Raw genomic sequence first — 25,978 nt, forward strand, 5'->3', positions numbered from 1 at the left:
AATTTTGTTTGGGTATAAAAATTACGAGGTGGTCAACACAAAACGGTTTGCAGTATGCAACACATGCGGTTCGAAAATTACTGATGGAGAGGCAACAACTTCCAACTTCGTCCGGCATTTGAAGTTGCACAAAGAACGGTAAGTTTTGAATGTAAGATAACGTTTATTGGCTAAGTAACGTGACTTTTATTTGCTGTGTAGTTAAATCAGTGAGGCTGTAAACTCACTGCTAACGTTATAACGTTATTGCAAACACGGGAATCTGTTGCAGTTCACTACCTTATTCATACTTTTTGTTCAGTGATTTTTTTAAGCAGGGTTACGTTAGTCAATATATCACACGTAACGTTAGACGGCGGTCAGCAGCACCGCGTATTTTAGCCACCTAAAAAAAGACAAAAATAGTAAAATAAAGGTCAGTTAAAATGTATACTATATTATGAATATGTGTACCGTTTTAGCTAGCTTTCTGACATACTGTTGGTTGTTTACCTCAGTGGTCCCCAACCACCGGGCCGCGGCCCGGTACTGGTCCGTGGATTGGTTGGTATCGGGCCGCACAAGAAATATTTTTTTTTATTTTTTTTATTAAATCAACATAAAAAACACAAGATACACTTACAAGTAGTGCACCAACCCAAAACAACTCTCTCCCCCCTTTTGTTCTGGGCATTGAACATGAAGACTCTTCATTCACTGTTCCGAGTGGCCATGAGAGTCTTGGCAGTGCCTGCCTCCAGTGCTCCAGTGGAGCGAGTTTTCAGCCATGGTGGCATCATACTACGCCCCCATCGTGCACAAATGACTGACAGACTCTTGGCTAATTTGGTCTTTTGCAAATGCAATGCAGCATAGGGCCCTGACATATAAAAAGTACAACTTTTTTGTTATGTTCACGTATATGTCATGTTTTCTCAATGTTAACACTTTTGTACAAATAAGTACATTTGCACTTTATTTTTCAATGTGTTTGTTCTGTAAAGGAATGAGTTAATGTTTAAAATGACTGGTTAATAGTGCTATTATAAAGTGCAATGTCAGCACAATTTTCTTTCCTGCAATTTAAAATGCACTTGTTTTAATAAATAAATACAGCGTTTGAAAAGCATACACAATCTGTGTTAATATATTAGTCTGTGGTTAAAAGGACTTGAAAGGACTCGAAGCTCAAAATGCAGGACTTAGGACTTGACTTGAGACTTTCCATTCTTGACTTTGGACTTGACTCGGGGCTTGCCTGTCTTGACTCGGGACTTGACTCGGACTTGAGGGCAAAGACTTGAGACTTACTTGTGACTTGCAAAACAATGACTTGGTCCCACCTCTGCCCATTACCTCCCTGCTTGGCACTCAGCATCAAGGGTTGGAATTGGGGGTTAAAGTCACCAAAAATGATTCCCGGGCGCGGCCACCGCTGCTGCTCACTGCTCCCCTCACCTCCCAGGGGGTGATCAAGGGTGATGGGTCAAATGCAGGGAATAATTTCGCCACACCTAGTGTGTGTGTGACAATCATGGGTACTTTAACTTTAAGTGAAGAAAGTTTGTATGCAATGAAGACTTGTTTTTGAGGTTGGCATGAAAAGGATCCAGACTCATCTGGAATCTCCTTTAATAAAGCAGGTTGAGAAGTTGTCCAAACGGATTGCAGGGGAAAATGATGAGACTTGGAAATGGAGAGTGAAAAGCATCTGGGGAAATCATTGTGAAAATAGAGTTGCGATGGATTGATAAAGCTCTTGAGTTTTTTGCCCTTTTGTTTTGTTTGATTGGACATATTTTGGGGTTATAAGCGTCGTTCCTGGCACTGACACAGTTAACCCTGGATCTAATCACCCGAGGAGCCGGCGAAGCATGTCAATGTCAGAGACGTCCCTGGGAATGTTCTAAGCCCGTTCTCAGGCTTATGTTTGGTTTTAAGCTACAGCGGCGTGTTTGAAAACCCAATTTGACAGATTTCGATTTTTTTTCACTCGTCTGTTACCTCGAATTGAAAAAGGTTCCCTTTGCTTTATAATGGAGCTTTTAGCCGGCACATATATGTATGCGTGTGTGTTGGATCAATAGGCCGTTATGAGGCAGCCGGTGCGTAGGATCCCTCAGGTCGATCCCCAGCTGTAATCACATTTCAACGGCTCTGTCCGGCATTTGGGGGAAACTGCCTGGCCTTTTCCCGGAATCTTGCAACCACGGTCATCTAATTGAAAGCTACACCGTGCTGGTTAATGGTTATTGGCGCTGGGCTGGCCGGTTTATTTGCCAGTTGTTAGTGCTCGGTAAATAGAACCGGGAACTGATAAAGGAAACACGAGTCTTGCTGTGAAATCAGGTTGTGTTTTTGGGTTGGTTTAGTGGAGAGAAACAGCCGGGGTCATTATCACTACTCGTTGTGTCCAATAGGAATTTCAATTGAATTCATTATCTTCACAGCAGTCAGCTTGTTGAGGTCCTGAGATGAAATCATCCTGTGATTATTTGTTTGGCTTTTACGCGGACGTTATTCAACTGGATTTGTTTATGTATCATACATAGGGATGGTATCCACTCCATTTGAACCGATATTGGTGCATTTCCAACGATAAAGTCAAAGAAATCTGCCGCCAGACCCCCATTGAATTTGCCGGAGTGTGTGAGCAATTCAGGGACAAAGGGCCTCGGTAGCACGGCAAGCAATGGCGGCAGTTTGTTCCCGCAGACGAGCGAGCTAAACCCCCTGGATGTCTTGGCTCACATCGACCCTTATGTCACCGAAGATGATCAAGACAAGAATATCGACCCTAGCTTCCCTGGCCTGCTGACATCAACTCCAAAACTGGACAGATCAGCTTTCAGGAAAAGAGCGCGGATGAGGGTATGTCTACAGAATATATTAATTGATGAAAATTGGGCTGTCTGCACTCTCAAAGTGCATGTTGTTGCCAAATGTATTTCATATGCTGTAAACCTAGTTCATAGTTGTTAGTTTCCTTTAATGCCAAACAAACACATACCAATCGTTGGTTAGAAGGCGATCGCCGAATTTGTCCTCGCTTTCTCCCGTGTCGCTGGCTGTCGTGTCGTTTTCGTGGGTTTCGCTTGCATACGGTTCAAACCGATATGGCTCAATAGCTTCAGTTTCTTCTTCAATTTCGTTTTCGCTACCTGCCTCCACACTACAACCATCCGTTTCAATACATGCGTAATCTGTTGAATCGCTTAAGCCGCTGAAATCCGAGTCTGAATCCGAGCTAATGTCGCTATAGCTTGCTGTTCTTTCCGCCATGTTTGTTTGTGTTGGCTTCACTATGTGACGTCACAGGAAAATGGACGGGTGTTTATAACGATGGTTAAAATCAGGCACTTTGAAGCTTTTTTTAGGGATATTGCGTGATGGGTAAAATTTTGAAAAAAACTTCGAAAAATATAATAAGCCACTGGGAACTGATTTTTAATGGTTTTAACCATTCTGAAATTGTGATAATGTTCCCCTTTAATTTTTTCTTACTAAAAATATTTGTTCTTTCCCTTTTTGAAATCAAAAATCATGTACTGCATGCAATTGCATATCTTTTCAAATTCAATATTATCAAAATCAAAATATTATATGATCATGTATTCCAAAAATATTTTTTGTGAAAATAAAGTACTTAAATATCTGCTTGACTTATGATTTCTAAACAAATCATCAAATTGTAGACTGTGAAATTGACAATAGATTTTACGGTTAAATTCCGCCGACTGAGTTTTTTTTTTTTACCGTAAAATCAACTTTGGTACTGTTTTTTTTCCATATACAGTAAGACACTAAAACATTCAAAAACAAACAAAAAAAAACATTAAAACAACAATATTTTACGGTTAAAAAAAAAACTAAACTTGAATTTTACAGCTAAAAACAGTGGTATTGTTTCTCTATTCCATTCCATTTATTCCATTGTTTATATACACTGTAAAAAAAAACACTGCTTTTACTGTAAAATTCTGGTGACTGAGCTGCCAGTTTTTAAAGTAAAATTGTAATATTTTTTTGCAGTTTATGTAAAAAAAAAAAATTTGTTAATGTATTATATATATACATGTATATTGAAATAAAACTGTGCATCACTTACAAAATGTTACTTGCACAATATCACCTTCAAGTACTTGTTGCAGGTGGTTGAGTCTGAGTCAGCTGGCTTTAAGGGTGCCCCGATACAATACCGATACGGGAGCTTTGAGTATTGGCAGTTATCGAATAATAGTACAACATTTATTACTTTGTAGTGTGGAATGTTGGACAAAAGCTTGGTCAAGTGAAATTAGTCAAACAGAGAACGATCGTAGGTATGGAAAACCACTGACCTACTTATTAACTGGAATGTCTTTAAATGGAAGTGGTCACAATAAGCCGTTAAGCTAAGTTGAATGATGCGGACACGTTTGTTACTGGATACTTTCTAATATGGTAGGTCTTTATTGTCATTGCACAAGTACAACGAAATGTTGTTTTCAGCACAAAGTTTTGTGGACTTTTTGTAATTACCGTGTTTTCTTGGGCTGTAAAGCGCCCCCGGTATTCAAGCCACACCCACCAAATTTTAGAAGGAAAAAATATTTTTACGTATATTAGCCGCATTTTATTATAAGCCGCAGATATATACATTGTGGAATGAAGTATTTGTATATGTTTATTCATACACCCTAATTGTTTCCAAAAGGTGCCTGTAACGCGACAGTAAAACGGCCGATCAAACAAAACAGAAGGTATTGTCATGGATTAACTAGCTGCATAAGCTAGCTCTCCAATCGGCTAAAACAGACTCAATAACTCCACGGTGACGTTTTGGTGAATTTACGCGACTGAAACAATACAAAAAGAATGCCGTTTCAAGTTAATAATACTAACATAGACACTTGTAAACGTGTTAGCACATTCGCTAATGATTACATTGATTGGTTACATTACGATAGCACGTACAAATATGCATGAAAACACTCCTACAGACCTCACACATGGGTTCGGCTTTGTAAATTTGAATTGTAAAACTTACAAACGTTGCTTGGAGTGACGAATAAATGAATCCTTTCGAGCAGAGACGGTTATACGTCCGGTTAAAGGCACTAAACAGGAAGTACATTTTCAACTCGCGGCACCTGCAGTGAGCGAACTCATCCAAAAAGTGACGCCGTAGCAAGAACAATAACTTTGTCGGTGTAATATGAAAAGTATTTGCTAAATACAAAATATGGTTGTTGGCAAAGAAAAACCCATAAATTAACTGCACCGTTATATGTTCCCCTAGTGTCCAGATAACTCTAAATTAAGTCTTTGCTAAAAAGTTGTTGTCGCAATTGTTGGATATGACTTTAAACCATAACCAAGCATGCATCACTATAGCTCTTGTCTCAAAGTAGGTGTACTGTCACCACCTGTCACATCACGCCCTGACTTATTTGGAGTTTTTTTGGTGTTTTCCCGTGTGTAGTGTTTTAGTTCTTGTCATGCGCTCCTATTTTGGTGGCTTTTCCTGTTTTGTTGGTATTTTCCTGTTGCAGTTTCATGTCTTCCTTTGAGCGCTATTCCCCGCACCTGCTTTGTTTTAGCTAGCAAGAACATTTCAGTTGTTGCTATCTTTTTCTGTGTGGACATTGTTGACTGTCATGTAATGTGTAAGTCTTTGCTGTCGTCCAGCATTCTGTTTTTGTTTGCTTTGTAGCCAGTTCAGTTTTAGTGTTGTTCTGCATAGCTTCAATGCCTTTTCTTAGGAGCACTTACCTTTTGTTTATTTTTGGTTTAAGCATTAGACACCTTTTTACCTGCACACTGCCTTCTTCACCTGCAAAGCAATTAGCTACCGGCTGCCACCTACTGATATGGAAGAGAATAACATGGTTACTCTGCTCTAGACAGCACCGACCACTCAACAACAGCACATTATCTGCGGATTATAATTACTGGTTTGCAAAAAAAAGTTTTTAACCCAAATAGGTGACACTACATAATATCCCATAGCACACCAGACTGTATCTCACGGCAATACAAAATATGGTTGTTGGCAAAGAAAAACCCATAAATTAACTGCACCGTTTTATAAGCCGCAGGGTTCAAGCATTGGAAAAACATGATAGGCTAATAGTTCGGGAAATGTGGTATTTGTTACTTCACTTGTTTATATTGACAAATGTGCTGTTTTAGACAGCAGTATTGTTAAATGAAGGAATGTTTAGCTTATGTGCTACTGTATGCTTAACTGTTGTGTAACTGCTCGCACCTAAAAGTTAAGAAAATACCACGTTTAACTTGCTGTCGAGTTTTGCACAAGATCGGACCGATATCAATACCAAATCACTGTTATACAATGTTTACGTCGGTACTGGTTCCGATCCCTAAATATAGTAGGGTATAAAATATACCATTGTTTCATTATAGGCATTTCTTTTTAGGACATTTTCCACTGATGTCCGTTCGCACAATGTCCTTAATTAGGAGCAGATGCCCGCCTCCAAAGCGTTTTTTTTTTTAACTTTTGATTTTGTCCCGTGCCGGTTTCAACAGAAGATTAGGCCCATATTGCCTTTGTGTTTCTGTGTCACGCGTGTGTTAGCGAGATAACATTTTGAGGCCAGGCGAAAAGACAAAAAGCCTGGCGAAGGAGTCCTGTGATCTGTCTAAAGCCTGGTGGAAGGAACCCAAAGTCAGATTTGAGCAGTCTGAGCCTTTCGTCTCGCTGTCCCCGGAGTCTGCAAGGTCGAGTCGAGTCGGAGAGATTTGGACATATTATTGATAACCGCTGGGATGTTTTCAACGACAAATACAGTTTGAGTTGTGTAAAAAAAAAAAAAAAAAAAAAATCCCCATTTATCAACGCCAAATAGCAGATTTACAACTCAATGCATTCAGCTCAACTTGAGTATTGATTGAGCTCTTCGGAGCATAAAGCAGCTTTTATCGCATGTTCCAACAATTACATCAGGAGCAGCAGACAGCAATTCATCTGATGAAGATAACATAGAGAAAGGCCTGAGACTGGTGTTATTGCATCTGTGTTGGTGCTAAAAGCAAAGATGCATTACACAATGACACCAGAAGACGTCATACAGGCAGAGTTTGGGTATACGTCACTCAAAATGCAGAAGTAAACACGATAACATCATGAAACTTTTAAGATAAACTCGGACGATAATTGTAATAGCAGACTTCCTTAGACTTCCTTTTTATTGTCATTCAAAAATGTATTCCAAGTAATATTTTGATACTGACACATCTCATCTCTGCATATTTGACTGGTATACCCTTATGGGCATTACATATATCAAAATCAAGTACCTACTGTACTGTTTACTTATTAAAGTACCCTTTACAAAGCTAAAATCTACCCAAACGACCACTTTGCTGCTATCCAAAAATTGATTTCAGGTAATATTTTGATACCGACACATCTCATCTCTGCATATTTTACTGGTATACCCTTATGGGCATTACACATATCACAATCAAGTACCTACTGTACTGTTTACTTGTTGAAATACCCTTTACAAAGCTAAAATCTACCCAAACGACCACTTTGCTGCTATCCAAAAATGTATTTCAGGTAATATGTTAAAACTGACACATCTCATCTCTGCACATTTTACTGGAAGACCCTTATGGGCATTACATATATCAAAATCAAGTACCTACTGTTCTGTTTACTTGTTGAAATACTCTCTACAAAGCTAAAATATACCCAAACGACCACTTTGCTGCTATCCAAAAATGGATTTCAAGTAATATTTTGATACTGACACATCTCATCTCTGCACATTTTACTAGAACAACTTTATGGGCATTACATATATCAAAATCAAGTACCGGTACCTACTGTACTGATTACTTGTTGAAATACCCTTTACAAAGCTAAAATCTACCCAAACGACCACTTTGCTGCTATCCAAAAATGTATTTCAGGTAATATGTTAATACTGACACATCTCATCTCTGCACATTTTACTGGAAGACCCTTATGGGCATTACATATATCAACATCAAGTACCTACTGTACTGTTTACTTGTTGAAATACCCTCTACAAAGCTAAAATCTACCCAAACGACCACTTTGCGGCTATCCAAAAATTGATTTCAAGTAATATTCTGATACTGACACATCTCATCCCTGCATATTTTACTGGTATACCCTTATGGGAATTACATATATCAAAATCAAGTACCTACTGTACTGTTTACTTGTTGAAATACCCTTTACAAAGCTAAAATCTACCCAAACGACCACTTTGCGGCTATCCAAAAATTGATTTCAATTAATATTTTGATACTGACACATCTCATCTCTGCATATTTTACTGTAATACCTTTATGGGAATTACATATATCAAAATCAAGTACCTATTGTACTGTTTACTTGTTGAAATACCCTTTACAAAGCTAAAATCTACCCAAACAACCACTTTGCTGCTGGCAAAAATTGATTTTTAAGTAATATTTTGATATTGACACATCTCATCCCTGCATATTTTACTGGTATACCCTTATGGGAATTACATGTATCAAAATCAAGTACCTATTGTACTGTTTACTTGTTGAAATACCCTTTACAAAGCTAAAATCTACCCAAACAACCACTTTGCTGCTGGCAAAAATTGATTTTTAAGTAATATTTTGATATTGACACATCTCATCCCTGCATATTTTACTGGTATACCCTTATGGGAATTACATGTATCAAAATCAAGTACCTATTGTACTGTTTACTTGTTGAAATACCCTTTACAAAGCTAAAATCTACCCAAACAACCACTTTGCTGCTGGCAAAAATTGATTTTTAAGTAATATTTTGATATTGACACTTCTCATGTCTGCATATTTTACTGGAATACCTTTATGGGCATTACATATATCAAAATCAAGTACCTACTGTTCTGTTTACTTGTTGAAATACCCTCTACAAAGCTAAAATCTACCCAAACGACCACTTTGCTGCTATCCAAAAATTGATTTCAAGTAATATTTTGATACTGACACATCTCGTCTCTGCATATTTTACTAGAATACCCTTATGGACATTACATATATCAAAATCAAGTACCTATTGTACTGTTTACTTGTTGAAATACCCTTTACAAAGCTAAAATCTATCCAAACGACCACTTTGCTGCTATCCAAAAATGTATTTCAGGTAACATTTTGATAGCGACACATCTCATCTCTGCATATTTTACTGGTATACCCTTATGGGCATTACATATATCAAAATAAAGTACCTACTGTACTGTTTACTTATTAAAGTACCCTCTACAAAGCTAAAATCTACCCAAACGACCACTTTGCTGCTATCCAAAAATTGATTTCAAGTAATATTTTGATACTGACACATCTCGTCTCTGCATATTTTACTAGAATACCCTTATGGACATTACATATATCAAAATCAAGTACCTATTGTACTGTTTACTTGTTGAAATACCCTTTACAAAGCTAAAATCTATCCAAACGACCACTTTGCTGCTATCCAAAAATGTATTTCAGGTAACATTTTGATAGCGACACATCTCATCTCTGCATATTTTACTGGTATACCCTTATGGGCATTACATATATCAAAATAAAGTACCTACTGTACTGTTTACTTATTAAAGTACCCTCTACAAAGCTAAAATCTACCCAAACGACCACTTTGCTGCTATCCAAAAATTGATTTCAAGTAATATTTTGATACTGACACATCTCATCTCTGCATATTTTACTGTAATACCTTTATGGGAATTACATATAAAAAATCAAGTACCTACTGTACTGTTTACTTGTTGAAATACCCTTTACAAAGCTAAAATCTACCCAAACGACCACTTTGCTGCTATCCAAAAATGTATTTCAGGTAATATTTTGATAGCGACACATCTCATCTCTGCATATTTTACTGGTATACCCTTATGGGCATTACATATATCAAAATCAAGTACCTACTGTACTGTTTACTTATTAAAGTACTCTTTACAAAGCTAAAATCTACCCAAACGACCACTTTGCTGCTATCCAAAAATGTATTTCAGGTAATATTTTGATACCGACACATCTCATCCCTGCATATTTTACTGGTATACCCTTATGGGCATTACACATATCACAATCAAGTACCTACTGTACTGTTTACTTGTTGAAATACCCTTTACAAAGCTAAAATCTACCCAAACGACCACTTTGCTGCTATCCAAAAATGTATTTCAGGTAATATTTTGATACCGACACATCTCATCCCTGCATATTTTACTGGTATACCCTTATGGGCATTACATATATCAAAATCAAGTACCTACTGTACTGTTTACTTATTAAAGTACCCTTTACAAAGCTAAAATCTATCCAAACGACCACTTTGCGGCTATCCAAAAATGTATTTCAAGTAATATTTTGTTACTGACACATCTCATCTCTGCATATTTTACTGGTATACCCTTATGGGCATTACATATATCAAAATCAAGTACCTACTGTACTGTTTACTTATTAAAGTACCCTTTACAAAGCTAAAATCTACCCAAACGACCACTTTGCTGCTATCCAAAAATTGATTTCAGGTAATATTTTGATACTGACACGTCTCATATCTGCATTTTTTTACTAGAATAATCTTACGGGCATTACATATATCAACATCAAGTACTTACTGTACTGTTTACTTGTTGAAATACCCTTTACAAAGCTAAAATCTACCCAAACGATCACTTTGCTGCTATCCAAAAATTTGAACTTTACTGTACAGATAAGAACAAAATGTTGGTGCATTAGCTCGTTGTAGTGCAGGATAAAAAAGCAATAAGGTGCAGATATAAATAAATAGATTACTGTACAGATAAAAAATATTGCACTTTTGCGTATGCATCCATTTATGGATGTATGTTATATTGTCTTTATATTCCAGCAAGTTATTCCATTTTTTGGGGTAATTGAGGGGATTATTTTGATGCGTTCAAGAGTCTTACGGCCTGAGGGAAGAAGCTGTTACAGAACCTGGAGGTTCTGCTACGGAGGCTGCGGAACCTCTTTCTAGAGTCCAACAGTGAAAACAGTCTTTGGTGGGGCTGGAATGAGTCTCTGCAGATTTTCTGAGCCCTGGTCAGGCAGCGGCTTTTTGCGATATCCTGGATAGGAGGAAGAGGAGTCCTGATGATCTTTTCCGCCGTCCTCACCACTCTCTGCAGAGACTTCCAGTCTGAGGCACTGCAGGTTCCAGTCCAGACAGAGATGCAGTTGGTCAGTAGGCTCTCTATAGTGCCTCTGTAGAATGTGCTGAGAATGGGGGTAGTGAGCTGTGCTCTTTTCATCCGACGCAAAAAGTGCATGCGCTGCTGAGCTCTTTTTACAAGAGCTCCGGTGTGTAGAGGACTAGGTCATATTGTCAGTCATCTGCACCCCCAGGAACTTGGTGCTGCTTACCATCTCCACTGCTGTGCCGTTGATGAAGAGTGGAGTGTGGCTGGTGATGATCTCCTTGGTCTTGTCGACGTTCAGGACCAGGTTGTTGGTTTTGCACCAGTCAACCAGATGTTTCACCTCCTCCCTGTGGTCCATGTCGGTGTTGTCACGGATGAGGCTTACTAGTGCTGTGTCGTCCGCATACTTAACAATGTGGTTAGTAGTGGACCTGGCGCAGCAGTATGTGTGTAGGTAAAAAGGTATCGAACACTTAGTGCCGCTAAGAAGAGGCATTGAAGCCTAGGGATGGCTATGCAAAACGAAACTTAAACTGAACTGGCTGCATAGTAAACAAAAACAGAATGCAGGACGACAGCAAAGACTTAAAGCGTGTGGAGCGGATGGCGTCCACAAAGTACATCCCGTGCATGACATGACAATCAACAATGTCCCCACAAAGAAGGATAGCGTCCGCACAACTTAAATAGTCTTGATCACGAAAACAAAGCGAGTAATGCCCTCAGCACAGAGCGATGAGAGAGAAGTGTATGGTCAGAGAGTGTTTGGGCCTGTGTGTGTGTGTGTGTGTGTGTTTTTTGTCTCGTCTTGTCTTGTACCATAGTAACAGTGGTACTATTGTATTGTTAGTGTATAGGAGTTTTTCTTGTTTTTGTTTGTATAGTATTGTTCTTGTATTATATTGTTTATGTTAAATGTGGAGTGAGTGAGAGGGGTTGGGATATTATAAGCAATTGCTTCATCCAACCCCTTTTCAAGCCTTGCATAAATGTCTCTGCCAAAATGTAAAAAAAAAAAAGAAAAAAAAGTGTGTTGTTGTATTGTGCAGGTGGTGGGCTCTCCTATTTCTGGGGCTGAGGTTGCTGAGGTAGTTAAAAAGCTCCTCGGTGGCAAGGCCCAGGGGGTAGATGAGATCCGCCCGGAGTTCCTTAAGGCTCTGGATGCTGTGGGGCTGTCTTGGTTGACAAGACTCTGCAGCATCGCGTGGACATCGGGGGCGGTACCACTGGATTGGCAGACCGGGGTGGTGGTTCCTCTCTTTAAGAAGGGGAACCGGAGGGTGTGTTCTAACTATCGTGGGATCACACTCCTCAGCCTTCCCGGTAAGGTCTATTCAGGTGTACTGGAGAGGAGGCTACGCCGGATAGTCAAACCTCGGATTCAGGAGGAACAGTGTGGTTTTCGTCCTGGTCGTGGAACTGTGGACCAGCTCTATACTCTCGGCAGGGTCCTTGAGGGTGCATGGGAGTTTGCCCAACCAGTCTCCATGTGTTTTGTGGACTTGGAGAAGGCATTCGATCGTGTCCCTCGGGAAGTCCTGTGGGGAGTGCTCAGAGAGTATGGGGTATCGGACTGTCTGATTGTGGCAGTCCGTTCTCTGTATGATCAGTGCCAGAGCTTGGTCCGCATTGCCGGTAGTAAGTCGGACACGTTTCCAGTGAGGGTTGGACTCCGCCAAGGCTGCCCTTTGTCACCGATTCTGTTCATAACTTTTATGGACAGAATTTCTAGGCGCAGTCAAGGCATTGAGGGGATCTGGTTTGGTGGCTGCAGGATTAGGTCTCTGCTTTTTGCAGATGATGTGGTCCTGATGACTTCATCTGGCCAGGATCTTCAGCTCTCACTGGATCGGTTCGCAGCTGAGTGTGAAGCGACTGGGATGAGAATCAGCACCTCCAAGTCCGAGTCCATGGTTCTCGCCCGGAAAAGGGTGGAGTGCCATCTCCGGGTTGGGGAGGAGATCTTGCCCCAAGTAGAGGAGTTCAAGTACCTCGGAGTCTTGTTCACGAGTGAGGGAAGAGTGAATCGTGAGATCGACAGGCGGATCGGTGCGACGTCTTCAGTAATGCGGATGCTGTATCGGTCCATTGTGGTGAAGAAGGAGCTGAGCCGGAAGGCAAAGCTCTCAATTTACCGGTCGATCTACGTTCCCATCCTCACCTATGGTCATGAGCTTTGGGTTATGACCGAAAGGACAAGATCACGGGTACAAGCGGCCGAAATGAGTTTCCTCCGCCGGGTGGCGGGGCTCTCCCTTAGAGATAGGGTGAGAAGCTCTGCCATCCGGGAGGAGCTCAAAGTAAAGCCGCTGCTCCTCCACATCGAGAGGAGCCAGATGAGGTGGTTCGGGCATCTGGTCAGGATGCCATCCGAACGCCTCCCTAGGGAGGTGTTTAGGGCACGTCCGACCGGTAGGAGGCCGCGGGGAAGACCCAGGACACGTTGGGAAGACTATGTCTCCCGGCTGGCCTGGGAACGCCTCGGGATCCCACAGGAAGAGCTGGACGAAGTGGCTGGGGAGAGGGAAGTCTGGGCTTCCCTGCTTAGGCTTTTGCCCCCGCGACCCGACCTCGGATAAGCGGAAGAAGATGGATGGATGGACTTAAAAAAAAAAACAAAAAAAAAAAAGCAGGTGCAGGGAATAGTGTTCAAGGCAAACATGAAACTGTTACAGGAAAATATCAACAAAACAGGAAAAAGCCACTATAATAGGAGCGCAAGACAAGAACTAAAACACTACACGCAGGAAAACAGCAAACAACTCAAAATAAGTCACGGCGTGATGTGACAGGTGGTGACAGTACACCTACTTTGAGACAAGAGCTGTAGTGATGCATGCTTGGTTATGGTTTAAAGTCATATCCAACAACTTTTTATTGTCTACTGAGTTTCATTTTATAATAATTTCTGCTGGTGGTGTGCCTCCGGATTTTTTCAATGAAAAAAAATGTGCCTTGGCTCAAAAAAGGTTGAAAAACACAGCTGTAAGTAATCTTGCAATTTTCAATACCTGTTACTGACACCTAGTGGCGATAGGAAATTACTACGCCTCATTTGTTTGGCCACTTCCGGGTTGACGATGTCACTTCCGTTCATGAGGCAATTGAGAAGTAGACAAACCTTTGGAAAGATAAGTCTGTAAGTAAACTGTTTAACTTGTTCATATAACTCAATATAAAGGTGGAAAGTGGTTCAATTTGATAGTAAGATGTTTATTGAAAAACGATTTGTGTACACTGTTTTAATGGATATTTTGAGGACTTAAAATGGCTGCCAGTCGTGTATTTCCACCATCGAAATAGTTTCAACACTCAGAAGTATTTGTTTGATTATATTACTGTATATTTACTTACATATTGTGTATTACAGTTCAGTATGTTATTTGAATCACATAGCTTATACATTTGTCATTGTGTGTATTTTAGTTTTACAAAAAAAAAAAAAAAAAAAAGTCCAGTGCAAGACAAAAGTAAAGATAGGAAAAAGACAAAGCAAGATCAACAACAATTAAAGAGCCTAAATGGATTCATCCGCTTTGGAGCTTTATTAGAACGTCTTGGATTGTTTGCAAGCTGTCTGTCAAGCTGTATAACCTCATTACATATATATAGTGAGGGCAGAATAAGACCAACAAAGCAAGTATGCTTGGTAGAGAAGTGATTTTCAACCACTGTGCCGCGGCACACTAGTGAGCCATGGGATACAGTCTAGTCTGAAAATGATGTGTTGTTGTTGAGTCTTGGTGCTGTCTACACAGCAAAAAGTCAGTGTTCAAAAACAAGAAAAAAAAAAAAATTAGGGGTATTTTACTTGAACTAAGCAAAATTATCTGCCAATGGGCGAGGGCGGACCTACGTCACTTCCGCCCTCCAATCCCCTAGCAACGCGGTCGCCATATTGAATTCGTTGAAAACAAACCAGCTCACAGCGAACACAGCATTGACAGAAAAGGCATTTAACGAGGTTTCACGGCATTTTAAACTGTTCTAAATGGCGTATGATTATGTAAATAGTCTTTCCAGTGAGGCTAGGTTAAGATACGAGTTAAAATGTTCTGTAGTTGGATTAAACGACTGCCCTTACCGCCTTCCAGCAGATGCGTGGACTGATAATCCTACACAATGGCCGGACATGGAATTTGGAAATCTTTATGTCTACCTCACAAGCGCACCAGGTCGGTTGTTATATAACGAATAAATCACATAAAAGTGGTTAAATCACCCAAGGTATGTTGATAAATGATAATAAGGATGACACGGTGGCTACCAGTATCTGTATATTTATTATATCTGTAGAGAGCTCATTCAAATTCAGTTCAGTATTATGATTTATTATTTGCTGAATTACTGGAAATAGCCTTTATACCGTATGTTATTGTTGTGCAACAACAACAACTTCAGCTGTCGAACGTTATTCAGTAAAAATTCAACGGGTTCAACATTAGCATGGACCAAGTTGTGGTTAAGAAGGTGGATTTTTGTTCCTTATATTTACCAGAAACGAAGTGATCCGAACACACGACCCGGGATTTTGGGGGACTCCAGTGAGAACCGTCCTCGTTTTCCCGGTGTAAAGCTGCGAGCCATTTGTCTCGTCTCTTTGGGCTTTTAGCACGCTTTGGCAGAACAAAATACGACCTTTGTTTTCCCTGTTTCCAGTTGGTGTTTGCACAACCAAAAACAACACAGTTTTTTGGCATTTTGGAGGCAGAATGACGGGTTTAATCAGCGCAGGTCAACAGGTTAAAGAGTAATGGCGACGGTTTGTTTTCAACGCCAGTCAGGTTGCTATGGCTCGAAGAACCCGTATGTAGCTCAGTTGCCCGGATGTCGGCCCTGCACCATAGAACAAGGAAATTCGGCTTGTCAAGACTTTCCAAAACAAGTCAAATTAGCTAACCTCAATGAACCCCAAAATACCTTAAAATAAGTATATTCTCACTAATAACAAGTGCACTTTTCTTGGTAGAAAAAAAAGAGACCTTTTTGCTCAATATGTTGAAAAATATGCTAGTGCCATTATCTTGACATAATGATATGCGCTCGGCATCATGATTTTTTTTTTAATGCTTGAAGTAAGAAATTAGTACTTTAAAAAAGTAGTTTTATACTTGTGAGTGTTGATGACACAGCTTTGCATCAGTTGATATTCTAGTTTCAAGCATGTTTTACTCAATATAGGTCATCAAATCTCAGCAACAAGCTGTAATATCTTACTGAGATCATTTAGGACCAAAACACTTAAAACAAGTAAAAGACTAACATAAAATCTGCTTAATGAGAAAATTAAATTATCAGACAGAAAATAAGCAAATATCACCCTTATTTGAGATATTTAATCTTACTTAGATTTCAGTTTTTGCAGTGTAGACCTCTGCAGAGTAACCGTGTAATACTCTTCCATATCAGTAGGTGGCAGCCGGTAGATAATTGCTTTGTCGATGTCGGAAACAGCGGGAGGCAGCGTGCAGGTAAAAAAGGTGTCTAATGCTTAAATCAAAAATAAACAAAAGGTGAGTGCCCCTAAGAAAAGGCATTTAAGCTTAGTGAAGGCTATGCAGAACAAAACTCAAACTGAACTGGCTACAAAGTAAACAAAAACAGAATGCTGGACGACAGCAAAGACTTACTGTGGAGATAAGACAAAGTACATCCGAACATGACATGACAATCAATAATGTCCCCACAAAGAAGGATAAAAACAACTGAAATATTCTTGATTGTTAAAACAAAGTAGATGCGGGAATAATCGCTCAAAGGAAGACATTAAACTGCTACAGGAAAATACCAAAAAAAGAGAAAAAGCCACCAAAATAGGAGCGCAAGACAAGAACTAAAACACTACACACAGGAAAACAGCAAAAAACTTAAAATAAGTCACGGCGTGATGTGACAGGTGGTGACAGTACACCTACTTTGAGACAAGAGCTATATTGATGCATGCTTGGTTATGGTTTAAAGTCATATCCAACAATTGCGACAACAACTATTTGCTGTCAAGTGAGTTTCGTTTTTTAATGATTTCTGCTGGTGGTGTGCCTCCGGATTTTTTCAACGCAAAAAATGTGCCTTGACTCAAAAAAGGTTGAAAAACACTGTGGTAGAGAACCCTTGAAACATAAAGTAAATCTCCACGCTTCCAAAATGTGCTAGTATAGATTTCAACACGTCCAACATGCGTGCTCATGCTTAGTAGCGTCCGGTGGCTCGTTTTTATTTTTTATGGGTAGTGCATTTTGACCTGCAGTTTGCACGCCACCTTCCTAAGAGGGGTTGTCCACAGACACCGTGATTAATAAAAAATGTTGCACATTCTTCCTCGAAAAGCAGATATGCTTAATTTCCTGCCAAATAACGGGTCATTTTCATAGTTGATGGATGAAAATTGTACAGTGTACAGTTCTACTTGACTTGCTTGTATTTGTCTTTGAAGGACATAGCTTCACTTACTTTTGAGTGCTCAGCATATACTATATATGCATACGGTACAACGGTACTAGTATAGTATCGCGGTACTAATTAATCAAAAACGGTACTATACTCTGTTTGAAAAGTACCGGTTCTGTCTATCTGTGTTGGCCCTGTGATGAGGTGGCGACTTGTCCAGGGAGTAACCCGACTTCCGCCCGAATGCAGCTGAGATAGGCTCCAGCATCCCCCGCCACCCCGAAAGGGACAAGCGGTAGAAAATTTATGGACTGATGGATTTCCAATGTTTTATTTTTGACAGGGGGCGGTACCTCTGGATTGGCAGACCGGGGTGGTGGTTCCTCTCTTTAAGAAGGGGAACCGGAGGGTGTGTTCTAACTATCGTGGGATCACACTCCTCAGCCTTCCCGGTAAGGTCTATTCAGGTGTACTGGAGAGGAGGCTACGCCGGATAGTCGAACCTCGGATTCAGGAGGAACAGTGTGGTATTCGTCCTGGTCGTGGAACTGTGGACCAGCTCTATACTCTCGGCAGGGTCCTTGAGGGTGCATGGGAGTTTGCCCAACCAGTCTACATGTGCTTTGTGGACTTGGAGAAGGCATTCGACCGTGTACCCCGGGAAGTCCTGTGGGGAGTGCTCAGAGAGTATGGGGTAACGGACTGTCTTATTGTGGCGGTTCGCTCCCTGTATGATCAGTGCCAGAGCTTGGTCCGCATTGCCGGCAGTAAGTCGGACACGTTTCCAGTGAGGGTTGGACTCCGCCAAGGCTGCCCTTTGTCACCGATTCTGTTCATAACCTTTATGGACAGAATTTCTAGACGCAGTCAGGGCGTTGAGGGGATCTGGTTTGGTGGCTGCAGGATTAGGTCTCTGCTATTTGCAGATGATGTGGTCCTGATGGCTTCCTCTGGCCAAGATCTTCAGCTCTCGCTGGATCGGTTCGCAGCCGAGTGTGAAGCGACTGGGATGGGAATCAGCACCTCCAAGTCCGAGTCCATGGTTCTCTCCCGGAAAAGGGTGGAGTGCCATCTCCGGGTTGGGGAGGAGATCTTGCCCCAAGTGGAGGAGTTCAAGTACCTCGGAGTCTTGTTCACGAGTGAGGGAAGAGTGGATCGTGAGATCGACAGGCGGATCGGTGCGGCATCTTCAGTAATGCGGACGCTGTATCGATCCGTTGTGGTGAAGAAGGAGCTGAGCCGGAAGGCAAAGCTCTCGATTTACCGGTCGATCTACGTTCCCATCCTCACCTATGGTCATGAGCTTTGGGTCATGACCGAAAGGACAAGATCACGGGTACAAGCGGCCGAAATGAGTTTCCTCCGCCGAGTGGCGGGGCTCTCCCTTAGAGATAGGGTGAGAAGCTCTGTCATTCGGGGGGAGCTCAAAGTAAAGCCGCTGCTCCTCCACATCGAGAGGAGCCAGATGAGGTGGTTCGGGCATCTGGTCAGGATGCCACCCGAACGCCTCCCTAGGAAGGTGTTTCGGGCACGTCCGACCGGTAGGAGGCCACGGGGAAGACCCAGGACACGCTGGGAAGACTATCTCTCCCGGCTGGCCTGGGAACGCCTCGGGATCCCCCGGGAGGAGCTGGACGAAGTGGCTGGGGAGAGGGAAGTCTGGGCTTCCCTGCTTAAGCTGCTGCCCCCGCGACCCGACCTCGGATAAGCGGAAGAAGATGGATGGATAGATGGATATTTTTGACATTACTGGGTTTACAAGCAGGGGAGCGTGTTCGGCAGCGCACAATCACAGAGTACTTCCAAGCAGACACAGTGTGTAGACAGAAAAGGGAAAACGGACGCATTTTGGCTTAAAAACTAAAGATAAAGGTGAAGTTATAAGACTGAAACGCCCACAGGAAGAGATGCTTTAAGACATGGCTAGCGGCTAACGTCCGTCCACAGTCTGCAGTGCTTTAGCTACTTCTAAATCACTAATCCTGGCCTCCATGGCGACAAATAAAGGAAGTTTCTTACAAGTATCATTCCTGCAGGACGAGGAATAGCTAAACATGCTTCACTACACAACGTAGGAGGATACAATAGCTCACCGCAAACAAAAGCTAGCGCGCCTGATAGTAAACAGATGCCATGGGTGGATGTACACCCAGCATCCACTGTAATGATACCAAGTACAAGAGCGTATCTAGTCGATACTACTTTGATTAGATCCATTTAAAAAAAAAAAGTATATTATGTTTATAAACTCAGGAAATATGTCCCTGGACACATGAGGACTTTGAATATGACCAATGTATGATCCTGTAACTACTTGGTATCGGATCGATACTTAACTGTGTGGTATCATCCAAAACTAATGTAAAGTATCAAACAACAGAATAATAAGTGATTATAACATTTTAACAGAAGTGTAGAGAGAACATGTTAAAAGAGAAAGTAAGCAGATATTAACAGTAAATGAACAAGTAGATTAATAATCCATTTTTACAGCTTGTCCTTAATAATGTTGACAAAATAATAGGTAGATAAATGACACAATATGTTTCTGCATACGTCAGCAGACTAATTAGGAGCCTTTGTTTGTTTACTTACTACTAAAAGACAAGTTGTCTTGTATGTTCACTATTTTATTTAAGGACAAACTTGCAATAAGAAACATATGTTTAATGTACCCTAAGATTTTTGGTTCAAATAAAGCCAATAATGCCATTTTTTGTGGAAACGTATCAAAATAAATTTTGGTACCGGTACCAAAATATCGTTATTGGCACAACCCCACTATGCATGCTAAAAAAAGAATACTTTTAATTTGTATTTGAAAAATATCAAACATGTTACTGAACATTTTTGTGTAATTTGTCATTTGTCACAGAAAAAAAAAAAAAGTTTATTACTATTTAATTGTTATATTATTTTCAAAACTAAATATTTTTTTCTGACACCCCTTCGGGGCTGTGGGTCTTTTATGACCACACTGTTGTGTTTGTACAATCATGTTGTTTTTTTTCCAAAATAAACAAAGTTGATGCTAATCAACTTTAACTATCCTTTTATCCAAATGAGAATCGATAAAGAAAGGGATTGTTACGATTTTTACGATTCTGCTTATCAATTTTCATCCGTAGCTGTGAAGGAGTCCAGAACTGTTTTTTTTTTCCATTCATGCAATACCACAGGGGTCCTCTCTAGGGAGCCTCCTATTAAGCTGGCTACACAAGTATCGCTCTCTTGGGTAAAAAGGCACACAAGTCCAAGCCCAGGTTACTTTTCTTTCCCCCTCATTTAAAGGCGGTTTGCGTTTTTTTCCCTATTTTGTCGCAAAATGTTCTATTATTTGAAATGCAAATGATGACAGGTTTGTATATACACACAAACACACACCATCTAAGTCCCTTTTTTTAGGTCAAATATACCCAATTGTAGTTGCAAATGTCATAATAATAATTAGAGAGCCAGCGTCCTCTACAATGGACATTTGTGTTTTGCATAAAAGGGCTATTTTTGTCCAATAGTGACTAAAAACACACGTGCACTGCAGCGGACGCTGGTTCTCATGAGGAAATATAATATTGGGATGAGGTTCTAAGCAAGACTTTCCATGAATGTTTGCTGCTGTCACGATATTTATACTTGTTTTTGTTGGTTTTTTCCCCGGCATCTTCCCAGTCAAGATTCCCACACGAAGAACCTACATTGACCCGGAGACTTGCGAGGACCTGCTGCAGGCGGTCCATGCCTTTGCCAAGGAGTTGGACAACTCCAGCATCAAGATAGAAAGGATTGTTCACACAGGTAAATTCATTTGAATTAGGCATACTTGCCAACCTTGAGACCTCCGCTTTTGGGAGGTGGGGGGCGGGAGGCGTGGTCGGGGGTGGGGCGGGGGGCGTGGTTCGGGGCGTGGTTAAGATATATATATATAAGAAATACTTGACTTTCAATGAATTCTAGCTATATATATATATATTTTATTACATATATATATATATATATATATATATATATATATATATATATATATATATATATAAATAAATAAAATATATACTTGAATTTCAGTGTTCATTTATTTACACACACATAACACTCATCTACTCATTGTTGAGTTAAGGGTTGAATTGTCCATCCTTGTTCTATTCTCTGTCACTATTTCAGAACACACACATTATACAAATATACATTATAAAATCAATAAGAAAACGGGAGCTCTAATTTGGGAGTCTGAATTAGGATCAGAAGTTCCTATATAAACATTGCGCACTCACGTCGCCTTTTTGTATTGATTACTGCAGCTGTGCACTGGATTCATTCACAAATACAAACTACAACTCACAAACACTTTAGAGTTAGGCTCCACCATCAGAATGTGTACTTAAACTTATAAAGATCACATGGATATTATTCAGTGAGTTGATTCACCAAAACTAACCTGTTATACAGGAGGAAAAAGCACACAGGACGTTTCAATTGTTCACAGACTGCATGGTCGCTCTCATCAGAATGACAAGACACTTCCGGTCTGCAGGTGAAAGCATTCAATTGGGAAGAAACGCCCCTACTGCTCCCTACTGACCAATGTGAATACTGATAAATGTGTAATGACAGCTCCAAAAACGAATTCAAACCACAAAATAAAATAAATAAATCAACACAAAAATGTGACACATTATGGGTGGGTCACATATGCATGTACAGTAGATGGCAGTATTGTCCTGTTTAAAAGTGTCACAACATCGCTGTTTACGGCAGAAGAACTGCTTTACGGTAGACGAAAACTTGACTGCTGTTGTTGTGTGTAGTTACCGCGCTGGGAGGACGTTAATGAAACTGCCTAACAATAAACCCACATAAGAAACCAAGAACTCGCCCTCCATCATTAGCTGTTTATGTTGTGGGAAAGCGGACGTGTGAACAGGCTGTCAACACGTCACTCAGGTCCGCATGGAGCTGGAGGGGGCGTGGCCTCCAGCTCCGCCTGAATTTCGGGAGATTTTTGGGAGAAAATTTGTCCCGGGAGGTTTTCGGGAGAGGCGCTGAATTTTGGGAGTCTCCCGGAAAATCCGGGAGGGTTGGCAAGTATGGAATTAGGGCTTTTTTTAATGTCTCGATATTTTTAGGCCATGTCACGATACATGATATATATATCTCCATATTTTGCCTTAGCCTTGAATGAACACTCGATGCATATAATCACAGCAGTATGATGATTCTATGTGTCTACATTAAAACATTCTTCTTCATACTGCATTAATATATGCTACTTTTAAACTTTCATGCAGAGAGGGAAATCACAACTAAGTCAGTTGACCAAAACTTTATTTATTAAACAATTAAGCAGTGGCACAAACATTCATGTCATTTCAAAACAGAAAGTGCAAGATTGTCAGACATTTTAAAACAAGCTATTAGTGCACTTTTGTGCATGATGTCACTAAGATGACATATCAAAACAACACTAAATTAAAGTGCACTTTTTGTACAGAACGCCACTACAATAGTTTAAAACAAATAAAGTGCACTTTTGTGCATGATGTCACACAAGATATTTCAATAACTGTCAAATAAAAATGAGCTGCATAATACATACTTGCCAACCCTCCCGAATTTTCCGGGAGACTCCCGAAATTCAGCGCCTCTCCCGAAAACCTCCCGGGACAAATATTCTCCCGAAAATCTCCCGGTTTTTAGCCGGAGCTGGAGGCCACGCCCCCTCCAGCTCCATGCGGACCTGAGTGAGGACAGCCTTTTTTCATGACGGGAGTACAACAGGGTGACAAGAACTAAATAATCCAGACTAGAGATAAATTGTATTATTATGTTTATCTTACCTACAAATAAATATATTTGTTAATAAAAAAAAACAACTAAATACATTTTTGCTATATTTTGCTAAAAACATCAAAATTAATTGTATTTTTATTTGTATTTTTTCTGACTCCTTATTACATCCAGCCATAGAATTATACATTTAAATAAACATGTTTGAAATAATTAATTTTAAATGATCATAATAATTAATTTAAAATGACCATATCTAATTATTAAAATAATTGCTTGTTTATATTCAACTTTAGCATCTTATTAATTACATTTTGAAGCTCTCAGAAGCCAAGTTATGTTATATTAAGATTTATTTATGCAAGTTTGAAGTATCAATTATCTAAACACAGTTTTGTTTGCATATTTTCAGGATGTGTATATATATATATGTGTGTGTATGGAATGCTTGACTTTGTGAATTCTAGCTGTCAATATACTCCTCCCCTCTTAACCACGCCCCCAACCACGCCCCCACCCCACACCCCACCCCCCACCTCCCGAAATCGGAGGTCTCAAGGTTGGCAAGTATGGCATAATGGGAAATCAAATAGTGTATGTCCTTCTCTACGTGGTAGGTTCCTGTGGACGTTATCTCCTGTTGTTGACTATTTTTTTTCATACGGTGTTGATCTGGAAATGGTTGCCTCGGCATTTTGTGGGTGTGGCACCGGCCGGAGATGTTGACATGCGGAGTTTCAAGCACTCCTCATTCTCTAAGGTGCTCGCCTGTGCAATTGCGCACTGTTTAAGCGTCCTCTGCGCATAGCAAATCTATGCCACGCACAAAATCAAATAAAAAAATAAGCGCATAACAATTTTCGACACACGGACACGACAGAGAAAACAGTTTTCGTCATCATTGTTCAAATATTGTGACGTCTGTCGAGACGCTTATCTCCATTCGGGGCCACACGTCCACACCATCAAAATGCAGAGGCAAAAATTTCCACATCAACACCGTATGAAAAAATTAGTGATTTTTTTTAGTTGTGATTTCCTTCTCTGCATGAAAGTTTAAAAGTAGCATATATTAATGCAGTATGAAGAAGAATGTTTTAATGTAGACATGCAAGCCTTGAAAGAACATTTTGAAAATCAAGACTACATTTCCTGCAAATGGGTGCATTTCTACCCTATATTTTAACTTTAGATTTATTCTCATATCAAACTCTTTTGGCTGTCTTTTTGACACTTACATCCGGCGCCCCCCTCCACACCCTGGATTATAAATAATGTAAATAATTCAATGTGATTATCTTGTGTGATGACTGTATTATGATGATAGTATATATCTGATAGTATATATCTGTATCATGAATCAATTTAAGTGGACCCCGACTTAAACAAGTTGAAAAACTTATTCGGGTGTTACCATTTAGTGGTCAATTGTACGGAATATGTACTTCACTGTGCAACCTATTAATAAAAGTCTCAATCAATCAATCAAAACACATAGAATCATCATACTGCTGTGATTATATGCATCAAGTGTTCATTCAAGGCTAAGGCAAAATATCGAGATATATATCGTGTATCGCAATATGGCCTTAAAATATCGCAATATTAAAAAAAGGCCATATCGCGCAGCCCTAGTTCAATGATGCCATTTCTGTTTGTCATGTATAATTTTGTCTATTTTGTGTTTATCCTTGAATAAACAGGTCAGTTTCTTGTTACCAACCATTGTGTATTATTCAAACTCCCCTAATTCAGCTGGCTAGTTGTTATCAAGAGTACTAAAACCCTTTTCAACATGATTCTGACAACTAAGTAGGCTAAATAACTTTAAATTTTAATACATTCTCGGATAGGCCAGTATCGGTCAGTATCGGTCAGTATCGGTATCGGATCGGAAATGCAAAAACAATATCGGTATCGGATCGGAAGTGCAAAAACCTGGATCGGGACATCCCTAGATGCTACACATTAGCAGTAATGCTACTTTTTGTAGCAACACTTTTGCCGCATACTTGACATATTACGGTTGTCTGTTCAACATCTTCCCGCTTGAAGCCAAACCACCGCCAGACGATGGACCCCCTGCTGTTTTTCTTGGGAATTCATTCTTCCTTCATTTGTTACCAGATTGGCACCTTCTTTCGTATTACCACTCGCACCACAGCTAATGTTACGTATGTAAGAAGGTGCGCTTGTTTTATGTCTCTGTGAGAAGGAGAGACAAGAAAGAGTGATAAAAGCCTGTTGTGTAATGCCTGCAGCTAAAAGCAACTGCGTGAGAACGTATTCTCGAATATCACGATATAGTCATTTTCTATGTTGCACAGAGACAAACCCGCGATATATCGAGTATATTCCATATATCGCCCAGCCCTAATTTGAATAACAAAATACCCCAAACTTTTTTATTTGAACTCATTAGAATAGTGCCTGTACACACGCACAGTTTATTGTTTTTGGTCTATTTCTTTTGTCAGAAGAACACATTTCGGAAACATGTGTTAGGTCTACAAATGTCCACTGCAGAGGACACTGCTTCTCAGGAGGATATCTGTCTTTGCCGGCCCCTGGCATAAACACTATGTGGTTATTTAGGGCCACAACGACTAGGGGGGACCCCATGATTATGGTGACTGGTCTTCCCC

The 25,978-nt window shown here is 40.2% G+C and overlaps 1 protein-coding gene across 3 annotated transcripts in view; it reads left to right on the forward strand.

Moving 5' to 3' along the window:
• The window catches only part of LOC133621196 (ephrin type-A receptor 7-like), a 744,518-nt gene that overhangs the window by 651,727 nt on the left and 66,813 nt on the right, over positions 1–25,978 (forward strand). For all 3 annotated transcript variants that reach the window (XR_009817616.1, XM_061983155.2, XM_061983156.2), the window contains one exon: positions 21,222–21,347. Coding sequence is in view for 2 of the 3 variants with exons in the window: in XM_061983155.2 (XP_061839139.1) it covers positions 21,222–21,347 (126 nt within the window). In the remaining variant the exon portion in view is untranslated. The remainder of the gene's footprint in view (positions 1–21,221; positions 21,348–25,978) is intronic.

The sequence above is a fragment of the Nerophis lumbriciformis genome, linkage group LG21 (assembly GCF_033978685.3).
Source record: "Nerophis lumbriciformis linkage group LG21, RoL_Nlum_v2.1, whole genome shotgun sequence".
Classification (NCBI taxonomy): Eukaryota; Metazoa; Chordata; class Actinopteri; order Syngnathiformes; family Syngnathidae; genus Nerophis; species Nerophis lumbriciformis.